The following is a 14150-nucleotide window of genomic DNA, read 5'->3' on the forward strand; positions in this document are numbered from 1 at the left end:
GAACAGTGGGCAGTGTGTGCCTGAGGTGATACCTGCCATCACAGGTGAGGCCGGGCATACACAGACTGGCCGCCACTGCTGAAGCTGAAATCTACTGAGCCAAGCAGCTGCCACAAAAGGTATCAGAGGATCTGCCAAAATTATCCCCATCCAAAATGATGCCAAATAAGGTTTTGGTCCTTAGTAAATTTCAGCTATCTAAGAATTAGTGTTATATTAGAACTTCACATCCCAAAGCTTTCCTTAACACCAGGCACTGCCGTATCAGTTTGCTGTTGCACTGAAGAGCCTCCTGAACAATCGCTTCTCTCACTACAGGAATTGGCGGGGGAATCATCCATCAGCATGAGCTGATCCATGGAAGCTCCTTCTGCGCAGCGGAACTCGGCCACCTCGTTGTGTCTCTAGATGGGCCCGATTGCTCCTGTGGGAGCCATGGCTGTATCGAAGCGTACGCTTCTGGAATGGCCTTGCAGAAGGAAGCAAAAAAACTACATGACGGTGGGTTCTTTCTCTTGAGGAATTAAATAGCCAAAGGTAGAACAGTACTTCAAAGTAGATAGATATTCTGGAGAGAGGAACACTGAAGCCAGAACTTTTAACCTTTACCCTGCCTATAAGAAAAGGAGGTTCTCAGACGGAAGTAGGAGAGGCTCCTTGGTCCTGACGTGTGTTAACGTTCTTCCTCTCCAGTGGTGGGGACGGCAGGGTGCCCTCTCTATGTGGTGAAAAGAGCACGAGGGTGCTGTCCTGAGAGGTCTAGAGTCAGAGGGTAGGCAGAACCAGTGAGGGAAGTTTGGATGAGCAAGGGGACATTTCCAAGCTTGGAAACAGTGCTGTTGAGGCATGAAGGGCGGAGTTAATGGAGTAAGAGGCAAGCCAGAATCAGCGGCCAACAGAGACCACTGAAAAGTTTTAGGGGAAGGATACAGTCAGATCTGAATTGCAGATTCTTCACTGAACTGTAACTTTTTGTTTTCTGGGAGGAAAATGGGAGTTGAATGGAGGGTGGCTTTAAATGGGACAGTTCTATAGAGCAACTTCCAGTTTTCTGGTTGGACGGGTTGGGGCTGAGAAGGTGAGACGAAGAACAGGTCTCGGTGGCAGAGACGCAGCCAGCTACAGGCTCTGATGCTCAGGGGAGATGACTAGGCCAGAGGGAAGGGTTTGGGAGTCAGCCGTGAGGTGGTGGTGTAGCCTCTGGAAGAGACCTGGAAGGAGGCAAGAGTCAAGAAGGGAATCCTGCAAAGCAGCATTTGGGGGTGGGAGGAAGACTAGGAAAGGGAAAGTCACGGAAGCCAAAGGGGGAGAGTTTCAGGGCGGGTGCAGTAGGTAGTGTCGAATGCTGCTGCGAGAGATCGGAAAAGTTCATTGGCTTTGCCCACAAGGGCATCATTTGAAGCCCTGAAAAGTGTTTTTCTGCCTCATTTTTATCATCACCCCCCATAAGGAGCCTGTTTAGATGGTTTTTTTTTTTCCTGATTATCTCACCCCATGAAACTCTAATACCACAGAAAGGTTCTCTGTTTATGTAGTGTCTACAGAAAGATTGTTTTTGCCCCCTTAGGGGAAAGTGCCTATCTTAAAATTTAAGTTCAGCGGTGGGGGCAGAAGCCTAACTACACTGAAAAGGAAGTGGAATCTGTGAGCACAGGAATGGGAGCTAAGGTCGGAAAGGAGACTGATCGTCTGGGTCGATGACCAGCGGAGGGAGGGACACGGGCGGTGACTCTAGATTACAGAAATACCTACTGTTTTTTTAGCTTTTACTTTGGCCCATGCTGAACTAAGTACTTTATGGTCCATTATGTCATTCAACCCCTGACATAATCCTGCCAGGGTAGGTGTTGTTATATTATGCCCCCAGTCTCTCAGAGAGGAGCAACATGGAGGTGACATGGCATGGAAGGGTCGTCCAGCTGGAGATGACAGCTGGTGACTGAACCAGGTCCGTGTCTGTGCCATAGGCACTGTGCATTCCCGCCGTAGGATGTGGGGGCCTGGCCAGTGAGGCCACATTGCGTCTGAGTTGGGTAGGGAAGGAGATGAATGCAGAGGAGTCTGATCATTTACGTGGGGGTGGGGTGGGGTGGGGTGGGGGGGACACTTCAAGGACACTGCTTCGTATGAAAGTGAGAAGTGAGGGGGCTAGAGGGAGGAGGAGGAGGTTCTGATCAGAACTGGGGACATCCCGTCGATGTATACCCAGACAAGAGGGCGACAAGGGCATGCGTGTGGATGTTTATCAACAGCGAGCTTTGCAAATGTGAAAGGAAAATACTGTCTTCCCACTTCAGGGCCTGCTGCCCACCAGCACAGTTGTAACCTTGGCCTTCCCACAGGGCTGCCATAGCTCATTACTGACTGCTGCTTCTTACTTCTGCTCCAACAGAAGACCTGCTTTTGGTGGAAGGGATGTCAGTACCGAAAGACGAAGCTGTGGGGGCACTCCATCTCATCCAGGCTGCCAAACTCGGCAATGCAAAGGCCCAGGGCATCCTGAGAACAGGTGAGTGTCGGCTCCTGGCAGCTCTGGCACGGGGGACGGGCCCTGGGACCACCGGGGCTCCCCTGGATGCCCAGCTTCCCTCAGGACAGGTGCTCTTGTGTGTTTATCCAGACGTACTTTTTCTGCTTAGTGAGAGGGGGGAAAAAGGCAATCGCCTTCACAGTATTTGGCAGCACTGCCTTTTTAAATGTTTTTGTTGTTGTTGTTGAGTTTTACAGCTATGATGAAATGACTTATTTTATAGGAAATTTAGAGAAATAATGAGACTAAGGAAAGTGTCACTGACTTTTACTGTTCAGAGATATCAACTACTAACATTTCCTTCCAGCATTTCTATTTTTTTAATAGCTGAGGTCACGTTGTATGGTACATGCAGTTTTGTACCCAGCTTTTTTCATTTCAGAGTAGCCCGTGGTCATTTTCTCTAATAAGCCAGGAACCACTTCACAGGCACTGCTTCTGGTTGTCCCGCGTCAGTGTTCCTGGCCACTGGCTCTGCGACCTTCCCTTGGGCATTTTTGATTTGGTTCCCTTCCTGAAACTTTTGTTTTCCCGTAGCTGGAACGGCTCTGGGTCTTGGGGTTGTGAACATCCTCCACACCGTGAATCCTTCCCTCGTGATCCTCTCGGGAATCCTGGCCAGTCACTACATCCACACTGTCAAAGACGTCATCCGCCAGCAAGCCCTGCCCTCCGTGCAGGACGTGGACGTGGTGGTTTCGGACTTGGTGGACCCGGCCCTGCTCGGGGCCGCCAGCATGGTTCTGGACTACACGACTCGCAGGGTCTACTAGGCTTCCCGGTAGTGGACACAGACCGAAACTCAAGAGCTCCTTAATGGAATCAGGTTATCTTTCGGATGCACATTTCTTAAAAAGCAAATTTGATTATTTAAATTTGATACATAGCAGGTGACTCTGGCAGAGAAATTTGTGCTTTTAGTCCCCTCTTCCAAAGTCACCTTTCCCCATCCCCATTTTTGTAGATGCTGCTTTTTCTTGGGCCATTTGGGCTCAGACCCTACAAATACCACTCACAGTTTTCTGTGCCAACAGCAGCTACAATAGCCTTTGGCCTCTGCTTACTAGATGTACCCCTCAGACCTGCAGGCTGTGCTTGGGAATGTGACCTTAAGACTGGAGTTTGGATTATTAATCCTTCCTCCTCTGGCCCTAAACTTAGATGGCAAAAGGGATCTAGTCAGGAAACAAAAGCAAATCTCACCTTGGAAGAGAACTTTTCTTTAAGTGCCCAGTTCGATAAGCTTCAACAAAGGTATGCAACTGTGAAACCATTACCACAATCATGACATTGGACATGTACCTGTCACTGCCCCCCAAGGTTACTCGTTATTACTCTCCTAGAACCTTGAGAAACTTCAGACCAGGGATCTGAACTACAGTGGCCTTAGTGACCTTGTGCTTATCTTCTTAAGGACAGCTGAGAAGCCACTAGGACTTACAGCCTCTGAAAGGAGATTAACTGTCCTCCCAAAGGATTTTTGCTACTGACAAGCAGACAGCTCTCCCTGTAGTAACTTTTCATCCTGCGCGGGGTGCGGCCCAGAGAGCCATGCGGGCAGCGTCTACGTCAGACCTGGAGCCCGTGTCTGTGAGTCTGGGTTCCAGCGAAGTGAGGTTCTGGGCTTTCACTGCTGCCAAGATACAAAGGTTCTTGCCAAGGTTCTTGCTGTCAGTTGCAACCTGGAAGAAAAACTAACAGCCACCATTTATGAAGTGCCTACTGTGTGCCAGCTCTGAACTCAGTCCATCTCAAATACATTATTCTAAATTTTCGAAGCCTGTAAAACAGGTGTTTTAATTCCCAGCTTATGGAATTCCAAGCTAAAGCTATGTCTCCAGTGAGTCTCAGAGACAGGGTTCAATCCCAGGTCCCTCTGCTTTTTCTGCTAAGCTACACAACCTCTCATGTCAAAAACTTTCAAAACATGAAGCCCCGGCTGGTGTAGCTCAGTGGATTGAACACAGGCCTGTGAAGCAAAGGGTCACTGGTTCGGTTCCCAGTCAGGGCACATGCCTGGGTTGCAGGCCAGGTCCCCAGTAGGGGACACATGAGAGGCAGCCACACACTGATGTTTCTCTCCCACTCTTTCTCCTTCCCTTCCCCTCTCTCTAAAAATAAATTAAAAATTACTTAAAAAAAAAACTTTCAAAACATGAATGTATTTGAATTTACTGCAGACTTGCAGAAGCTTTATTTAGTATCTCACTAGTAACGCCTTGATTTATCCATGGCACTATCTATAAGTAGATAATTTGATCAAATATTCTATGTGGTGTCAATTTTGCCAGTGATAGGTTTTAGGGATACTTTTAGATGACCTAACAAAGCATATGATATGCATATGTTTCTCAAATTATTATTTTAGGAGAACCTCAAGATTTCTACAATACATTGCTTCAGTATTAGCATATAAAATAAAGTGAAGGAATCAATATTATATTAGTACTTCCTTCCTGGTGGGTTAATGTGAAAAGATAGATTGACTGATTCTTAGAACTTTCTACCAGCCCTGAAATGATCTCCAGGTCCTGGTTATTGCTGAAACATTCCCGGTGATTCCTGGGAGGGAAGCTGGTCCACTCGGCCATCAGTGTCTGAGGCAGGAGGGCGCACTGTGAAGGGGCGCCAGTCCTTCCTCAGTGAAATCTGTAACCACTTCCCACCCCAGACAATTGCATTGCTACCCAAATATATGAAGGATGGTACTGAATCTAAAGCCAAATCTTAGTTTTTCAGTTCCTGGAAAGACTAATATATTCCAACATAATCATATCTTAATTTATTTTAATGTAAATATTTTTGTTACTGAGCCAAATTCTGAAGAAAAAAATAAATGTATTTCCTTGCGGAAATCCTAGCACTTTTGTTTTGTTTTGTTCTTAAATTAACTCACTGGCTAAAAGCATTTCCATTCCCAGAAGAGATTTACCTTGTTGCATCTCTTAACTTTTTGAAGGTCATGTAACTTCTGTAAGGCATCTAATATTATTTCTTAACAAAAAAAAACTTTGATAATATAAAGAATTATTATGTATATTTTACAGAATTTGTTTCTTGTGATAACTTTTAAGATCTACTATCAGCAACTTTCAAATATGTGATACAGTATTAATTGTAGTTAGCCATGCTGTGCATTACACCCCCATGGATTACTTATTTTGTAACTGGAAATTTGTACTTTTGGACCCGTTTCACTCACCATCTACTTCACCATCTCTGGCAACCACCAATCCATTGTGGTTTATTGTGAGCTTGGTTTGTTTTTTTCTTTTGATTCCACATTTAAGTGAGATCAGACAGTACCTGTCTCTCTCTAATTTATTTCACTTAGCATATAATACCCTCAAGGTCCGTCCATGTTGCAAATGGCAAATTTCATAGGTTTTATGGCTGAAGAATAATCCATTATATATATACACAGCATGACTTTTTTATCTGTTCATTTCCATGTCTTGGCTATTGTAAATAATGATGAAGTGCACACAGGGTGTGTATATCTTTAAGTATTTTTGTTTTCTTCAGATACTCAGAAGTGGAACTGCTGGGTCTATGGCTGCTCTACTTTTAATTTTTTGAGGCATCCCTGCAGTGTGTTCCGTAGTGGTTGCACCAGTTTACACTCTCAGCAACAGAGCACGGGGGTTCTTTGCTCCCTGTCCTCGCTAACAATTGGTGTTTCTTGTCTGTCTGATAGTGGCCACTCTAACAGGTGTGAGGTTTTGTTTTGCGTTTCCCTGACTGGTGATATGGAACATCTTTTCATGTACCTGTTGGCCATCTGCATATCCCTTTTTGAAAAATATTCAGGTCCTCTGCCCCTTTTTTAATCACATTGGGTTTTTTTGCTATTGAGTTATAAGTTCGAGTTCTTTATGCTCAGTTTTGGATATCAGATACGATTTGCGAATATTTTCTTCCATTCAGTAGGATGCCTTTTTGTTGATGGTTTCCTTTGCCATGTGGAAGCTTTTAAGTTTGATATAGTCCCCTGTGTTTACTTTTGCTTTTGTGGCTTTTGCTTTTGGTGTCAATTCCAAAAAATCATCACCGAGACAGAAGTCGAGGAACTTACTACTGCCTGTTTTTTAGTTCTGTGGTCTCAGGTCTTACATTCAAGTCATTAACCCATTTTGAGTTAATTTTTGTGTGGTATGGTGTAAGATCGTGGTCCAGTTTCATTCTTTTACATGTGCCTGTTCAGTTTCCTCAATGCAATTTATGAGACTGTCCTTTCTTGATTGTATCTTCTTGGCTCCCTTTGTTGTAAACTAATTGATCACATATGTGTGGATTTATTTCTGGGTTTTCTGTTCTGTTTCATTAATAGGTCTATTTTTATGCCAGTACCATACTGTTTTGATTATAATCGCTTTGTATATATTTGGAAATCAGAGAGCATGTCTCCAACTTTGTTCTCCTTTCTCAAGACCACTTTGGCTATTCAGGTTTTTTTGTGGTTCCATGTAAATTTTAGGATTATTCTATTCTGTGAAAAATGCCAGTGGAATTTTGATAGGAATGTTATTGAATCTGTAGAATGCTTTGAGTAGTATGGACATTTTTAACTCTATTAATTCTTCCAGTCCATGAACACAGAATATCTTTCCATTTATTTGTGTTGTCTTCCATTTTCACCAATGTCGGACGGTGTGTAGATCTTTACCACCTTAATTAAATTTATTCCTAGGTATTTTATTCTTTTTAATGCAGTTGTAAATGGTATTGTTCTCTTTCTAATATTAATGTATAGAAACAGAATTCTGTACATTGGTTTTGTATCTGCAACTTTACTGAATTTTAGTTTTTCCTTTCCAATTTGGATTCCTTTTTTTTCCCTTGCCAAGTTGTTCTGGATATGACTTCCAGTGCTATGTTCAATAACATTAAAAATGTGACATAAAAAGCAAAGTGATCTGAGGAAAGAGGTTTGAAAGTAAATGCTGAGCACTCACTGAGTCCCTGGGACCAACTCCCTCCTTTTTATGTAGCCCCGTGTGGGTCACGTAGGTTTCAGAAGTAATCCTTGTCACAAACCACCTCAAAACTTGAGGCTTGAACAGTAATTGTTTTCTCTCATGGTTTCTGTGGGTCAGGAATTTGGGAAAGGCCCTACTTAGCAATTCTGCCGCAGGGTGTCTGATACACTTAGTCAGTGCCTGCCGCTGGAGGAACAGGCGGCTGGGACACCAGGCACGGGCCAGGCATCTGTCTCTGCTTATGGTTTCAGGTCTCCCCATGTGGGCTGGCTGGAGCTTCTTCACAGGGTGACAGCCTCAGATGCAGAGCGTTTTTATACAGTGGCTCAAGGATCACCAGAGCTTTTGTGTTCCAGCGAGCCCGCTGCCCTGCCTTTTGTGACCTAGCCTTGGAAGTCGCACAGCATCCCTCTCACAATATTATCCAGTCACCTCTCGATCTGAGGAATGTCAGAAGACTATTCTGACATTTCACAACTGTCACACCCACTTCAAGAAGCCCAGTTGGTATGGGAGGCAAGACCCATCCAGGTGGCACCACCAAGCGAACACCAAAAGGTACACTGCCTTGCACAGGGGCCCTTGGGAGCCCGGGGGGGGGGGTAAGGGGAGCACTGTGGAGGTGGCCTTCAGGCTAGTTCCTAACTGGACTTTGACATTTTAAAAGTTGATTTGAGAAACATCAATTTGTCGTTCCACCTATCATGCATTCATTGGTTGCTTCTTATATGTGCCCTGACCAGGGATGGAACAGACACCTTCGTGTCCCAGGGTGATGCTGTAGCCAACCGGGCTGCCCAACCAGTGCCAGATTTTGGCATTTTGAATGGCATTAGCAAGGCCCAGAAAGAACAAATTGGTGGTGAACAACAGTGAGTGACTGCCTGACTGTAGCCTGGGGTGGCTAAAGGGGAGAAACGAGCAGAGAGGCTAGAAAGTAATGAAGGTTCCTCTCCCATTCAGACATAGTTGCCATGAGAGGCAGTGGACATTCCTTCTTCACAATGGCAAACCTACCTGAGTGTGGTATTACGGTTTACATCAAGCTCCAACTTCGAAATCCTATCAGGTAACTACAAGCAGACTTCTGACATACGGCTTTATTAGTTGCTTGAACTATCACTTAAAATGTGACAGGCTCTGAGGGCACATAATAAACATGTTGATGCCCGAACAGAGCAGTCTCTTACAGGCACCTGATGTGTGGATCAGTGTGGTCTGGAACTGTCTACACTGGACATATTCTATGATCTGTGCTGTGCGTTTGGATACTACCTAACCACATATGCCATAGGAAATGTAACTAGGACTAGAATGTATTTTCTATTTTAAAGTAGATACATGTGCCTAGTGGCCACTGGCCCATCTAGATGAAGGACTTGACAACAGACACGAGCCAAGTGCCAGCAGGATCCAGAGTAATGGGACTAGCCACGCGTGAATGCCAGTCTGACTCAGATTTACTGGCAGAATCTGAAAGTAAATGTCTCACTATAGTGTATGACCCCAGAGAAATACATGCCACTGAACTGTACCACCCAAGGCCCTAAAGTAAGGGACAGTGACAAATGAGCCATCTGGGAGAAATATACAGGTTGGTGAGAATTCACAGCTCTCTTACGTGGGTACTGAGGGTTAACTTTTGGCCTTGGAACTCCCTTTTCAAATGGAAACTTCCAAAGACAATAGAGACTTGGAGCTATTTTAGTTCAGACTTGGGTGGAGGCCCCTCAGTGAGCTGCCTTAGCCCTAGAAATGGCAAAAGTGACTCCTGCTTCCTTGGAACCTCACTCCAAACAGCAGCACATCTTGAGGTCAATAATGAAGCTTCGTGTTTATCATTTGAAACAAATTTATTCTCAGAATAATACACAAAAAGCACAAATTGAGGCTATCGTTGGAGGCACCCCTCCCTTCCTCTGCCACCACCTCCCCCTCCTCTCTGAATGCCAGGGAGAACACGGTTGAAGGAAGAAACATGCGATCACAAACAATGAACAACTCTAAAGACGAAAGGTTTGGTCCAAAAGAACTCAACATGATTAATCCAATTACGTGAAGAGCCTCACTGAGTGGGACTAAGGTACTGCAGATGTAGTGTTTCCACAGGGCGGCTCTTCAGTGCACCAGGGGGGCCTGCTTGAGGGAGATGAGGACAGAGCGCATGCGGGAGACGTCTTTGGCCTGCTTGCTGGACTTGGGGTTAAAGTCACACAGCCGGGCCACCCGTTCCCACTCAGTGCCTGGGGATGACTCGTCAATGTCATTTACAAAGGCTTCTTCTGCTGCCCTGGAAGCAACAACAAAATATGTTGGTTTAATGCAGAACCCCTGTGAGCTACCCGGTGGCTGCCTTGTTACAGAAGCAACTGCATCTTCATGCCTGACTTGATGGCATTCTGCTTCTCTGAAGAATCACAGCCCTTGGCCCAGGTGGGACTGGAGAGCAGGCGCAGGGCCAGCTCTCCTTGGCACAGGGTGCCTTGCCCTGCCGTGTAAAATGTTGGAATACAGGTGTTTGGTTCAGGGCTCTCTCTCTGCTGACACAGAGCATTAAAAAAAAAACAAAACAAGTCCTCAGCCAGCTTAAAAGTGCCTTCATTAAAAGCAAAGCAGAGGCTTGTCAAGAACTTGCACAGTAGTTTATGTTAGGGCTGTACTAAGTTTCAAATAAATTTAGAGACTTCTAAAAAGCCCACAGCTCATTGCACAACAGCTTCTGGATTACTCCTAAGGCTGGAGAGAAACAGGGCAGATCAAAAGGAATTCAAAAGAAGCTCCCATGCTAGCAGGCATTAGACACTAAAGCCATTCTGGAAAGGGTTTGTTAGGACATTCTCCAGGTCAGCCATTTTCCCTCCAGCCAGGTACCCTGAGCCACTGAGAGCCCACTGTGGCAGGGGTGGGCACCCAATGGTGGCTGGAGAGCCAATCAACGTTAGGTGCTTTTTGGTAAGCTGCTGCTCCAACCTTCTTTCAGTCAAGGTCAGCCCACCCCCGCTTGGGAACCAGCTGGTGGGAGCTCTAGCCCACAATGTGGACAGTGATAAGAGGAGGGAAGACACACTAGATTCATCTACTCCAACAAGCGTCACGGGCAAAGCAAAAGCAATGGAGATGACTGGTCCGTGGGGACAGAGGGGCGCACTCTCACAGGGATGGCCGTGGCAAACACCGCTGAAGCCAGAGCCACTACAACACTGCGACTGCATGGCACACACAGTTAGGGGCAGTGAGAAAGATTTACTTAACTGTTCTAGGCTGTAGCAAGGATGGTTTATGTTTGTGCTTAAAGGTGAAGAGAAGAAAAGAAACAAGGAAACTTTAGGTCAGATATAGAAAATGAGAATGAGTTCAATGCAGATGGTCAGTAAGCTAGACATGCCCCTGCCACTCTATTTACGCTGGGGAACGTGCAGCTGGCTTTGCTGGGCCACCCTGCTGCCCAGCAAACCCAGACTCGACCTTTCTAGTCTCCATTTCTACTCCAGAGAGAATGTGCAAAAATCAAATCCAATACCACCTGTAAGTCCAGCATTTCACAAGCCTCACTGTAAATGTATCTGGGGGCCCACGAAACCCAGTTCTGCCTTCTCAGAGGATGAACACCTGAAGATCACAGGCCCCAGAGGCTATACAGACCTCTCAGCCTGCTGGCCACCCTCCCCACCAATTCCTCTCTCCCTCCTTCCACCCTCATCTTTCTTCATTCAAAGTCTAGTCCTCATATTTAAGGGGGAAACAGTTTCCAAGTCTTCAGCAATCCTGCTTTGGTAGTAGGAATCCCTAAAACAAAACAAAAGGCCTTCCAGAGAAGATGCAATTTTCTTTGGAGGAAAAAGCCAAAGCAGCTCACGTCAGACAGCTCTGGCCATCTTCACCTCAGGGCTGGGGCCTCTCTGTGCACGGGCGAGGGGACAGGGCACCAGAAGCTGGCCACTACACAGCAATTTCTGACATGTAAGACCGTGGAGAAACCACTACAGGCGCCCAGCAGAGACAACCTCCCTCTGCCCCAGGGAGAAGGCAACCAACCCCACATGTTCTTCAAAGGAGCCAAGTGTAGAAAATGCTGCTGTCCCCACTGGCTTCCAACCAGGACATCCACCTCTCCCATGTGGGGACACTTGCCCTCCCCACCTGGGACAGGGAGGGAGTGGTGGCAGCAATAGCAAGAGGTCAGAGCCCTCCAGTCCCAAAGCCTTCCCAGACAAGATCACGAATGACCCACATTTTGAAAAGGAGTCAGCTCCCTCCCTTCCCTCCAAAACTGAAATATGACAAATGGCAATCGGAGTTGTAGGAAGTCATGGTTCTGCAAGGCAATCAATGGATCATATACCCCCAGCTTATAACTCTTAAGCAGCCCCCACAGTGTCAATTTGAAATAATTTAAAAAGCAAAGCAACGTGTGGCATAAAAGGTGCATTAACTCTAAACAAAAAATAGAATCAAAACAAAAGGAATTAGTTTTGCAACATACACATAACCAATCACGTCAGCGAAGGGTTGTTTGTAGAAAGCTTCATCTGCCACCCTATACAGCAAGAGGTCCAAAAGGCAGGCAAGCAGGCAGGAAAAAAGAGAGAACATTGAGAAGCAGAAACATCTCAAATCCATAATAGAGGCACAACTGTGCTCTGGGAAAGCTGTTCCCAAGGCTCCATCCATCCTAACCCAAGGGAGGCTTCCAGCGCTGGAGACTCCAGCAGGCGTGGACAGTTTCCGGGTTGGCCTTCCCCACAGGGACTCTCCCTTTGCCTTTCCCAGCCACAGTGAACATCTCCTAGGCACCTACTTATGGGCTAAGCCCTTTTATAGACATTGTGTTGGTTCAATTCTCAACCCCAGCAACCTAGGACATTGAGTGTTCACCGCATTTTACAGATGAGGTAACAGAGGCCTGGAATGAAGCAACTTGCTCAGCAGTAAGAGGCAATGGGCAGAATTCACGACCAAAGTTACCTGGCTCTCTTCCCTGTATGTCAGTACTTTCCCGGCTGGTGTGCACTAGGAGGAGGCCACGTCACCAGCCTCGGTAACTATCACCGGGCATGAATGCTGCCAGACTTGCTAGGTCCCAAAGCCAGTTTTATCTTGAATTATCCAACCGCTGCTTCCCCACGCTAGCTGGTGGGATCAATTTTCAGTATTCTACGAACACTTTTAGGTCATTTCAAAATTCCCACTTTAGAGAAAAAAGCAGCTGGAGGCAAGGTATGATGAACAGGACTGCAGATGAGGGCTCTGGCTCTGGTTTACAGTGTGTCCCTGAATAAGACCATCTCTGTCTGCCTGCTCAGTCCAGGCCAGACTTGACTTTGACAAGGTCAAGTCAAGCAGCCCAGAAGCCAGCACTTCATCCTTCCTGATTCTCGCAACAGGAATGGCTCAAAATGGCAGGGCTCTGGGACAAGCAAGTGGGGGCCTGCTGAGTGGCGGAGTTTACACTGCAGGGGACAGGCTGGCTTAGACCAGGGTGCCCCGGGCTGCCCACGCCATCCACTGTGGGTGGGCAGGGAACTTCCCTCAAGGAGTCTGGATCCTGTCTTTTGCTAGGTCAGTCTGGGGCACAGGAATGGAAGGGGCACTTTTATGAAGGACAATCATGTATAAATAAGCTCACATATTTATTTGAAGGGAGATGCTAGTAATTTTAATTTATTTTTAAACTCACACACACCCTTCCTTCTTTACCGTTTTGGTTTATACATAGGAGGTTTTCTGTGGAAACTTAAAGCAAAAAAGAACAGCCTGATTGTAGCTCAGTGAGTCAGCAGGAAAACACAGTTGTTTGTGGGCAAAGTGAGTGGGAGGGAAAGGAAAGGCAGGCCAGCTTGTCAACCCATAATCCTTTTAGTTTACACAAAAGGACTAACCCTACTCAATTTCAACTGTGCTTGCTTCTGCTGGAAGAAAATAAAGGTTTAATGACTCCTGACAAGGCATCACTAAGACGACAAAGGCTTGAACGCCTGGCTTTTGCTCCTCCACAGTCCCCAAGACTTGAGAGCTTGTCCGACGGCACTGCCCCGTCTTGGTACAGACTCAGGACAAACGGGAAATCTTGTTCAACGAGCACAGGTGGCCCCTCTACCTGTTTGTGCTTCACCCAGCAGACAGAGAGCAGCAATCCCAGGTGAGGCAGCGAAGGGCTCAGGGAAGCCTGGGAGAGGGGAGGAGGAATGCCTCCGGGCCCGACCACAGGTCACTCTGGAGGCTGACGTGCACAGAGTAGGCATGGAAAAAATGCGCCTCACTGAGCATCGTGGATTTTGCAAACTTGTACGAGCCTCGAAAGTCAGCACCAAAGCTACCTATAAAAGGGGAAATGATTCTGTTATGGTTCGGGAAGGGCCATGGTCTGGGGTTCTCAAGGAATAAACTCCTCTGACTGGCTCCTAGGAAGAGAATTCTTTTCCATGTGTTGTCGCTTACCATATTTTGCCATGTATAATGTGCTCCTGTGTGTAACACGCACCCATGTTTGTGGCCCAAACTTTCAGAGGGAAAAAAAGTCTTTTGTTTTTATTTTTTAATTCAGTTATTTTATTTACTTATAAACAAAACAGATTATTGTATTCTAAGGTATTTTTTTACATATGGATATCATTACTGCTTTTTAGAGTTATACTTTTAAT

General features: G+C 46.2%; 2 protein-coding genes across 8 annotated transcripts in view; one reads left to right on the top strand and one right to left on the bottom strand.

Annotated features, from left to right (window-relative positions):
- The window catches only part of GNE (glucosamine (UDP-N-acetyl)-2-epimerase/N-acetylmannosamine kinase), a 51232-nt gene extending 43156 nt beyond the window's left edge, over positions 1 to 8076 (top strand). For all 4 annotated transcript variants that reach the window (XM_037144518.2, XM_037144523.2, XM_037144522.2 and 1 more), the window contains exons 10-12: positions 319 to 501; positions 2393 to 2509; positions 3068 to 8076. In XM_037144518.2, the coding sequence (XP_037000413.1) occupies positions 319 to 501; positions 2393 to 2509; positions 3068 to 3303 (536 nt within the window). In that variant the 3' untranslated portion in view covers positions 3304 to 8076. The remainder of the gene's footprint in view (positions 1 to 318; positions 502 to 2392; positions 2510 to 3067) is intronic.
- Positions 1 to 14150, bottom strand: part of CLTA (clathrin light chain A) — a 34100-nt gene that overhangs the window by 3537 nt on the left and 16413 nt on the right. The window contains exons 5-7 of one of the 4 annotated variants that reach the window (XM_037144515.2): positions 11993 to 12046; positions 10762 to 10797; positions 9344 to 9799 (exon numbers count right to left, since the gene is read on the bottom strand). The exons of 1 other annotated variant lie outside the window; for it this stretch is intronic. In XM_037144515.2, coding sequence (XP_037000410.1) covers positions 9628 to 9799; positions 10762 to 10797; positions 11993 to 12046 — 262 coding nt within the window. In that variant the 3' untranslated portion in view covers positions 9344 to 9627. Of the gene's footprint in view, positions 1 to 9343; positions 9800 to 10761; positions 10798 to 11992; positions 12047 to 14150 lie in introns of those variants that run through there. 2 more of the 4 variants (XM_053656454.1, XM_037144516.2) reach the window with 2 other exon arrangements.

The sequence above is a fragment of the Artibeus jamaicensis genome, unplaced genomic scaffold, assembly GCF_021234435.1.
Source record: "Artibeus jamaicensis isolate MK-2021 breed Jamaican fruit bat unplaced genomic scaffold, CSHL_Jam_final scaffold_1964, whole genome shotgun sequence".
In the NCBI taxonomy this organism is placed as follows: domain Eukaryota; kingdom Metazoa; phylum Chordata; class Mammalia; order Chiroptera; family Phyllostomidae; genus Artibeus; species Artibeus jamaicensis.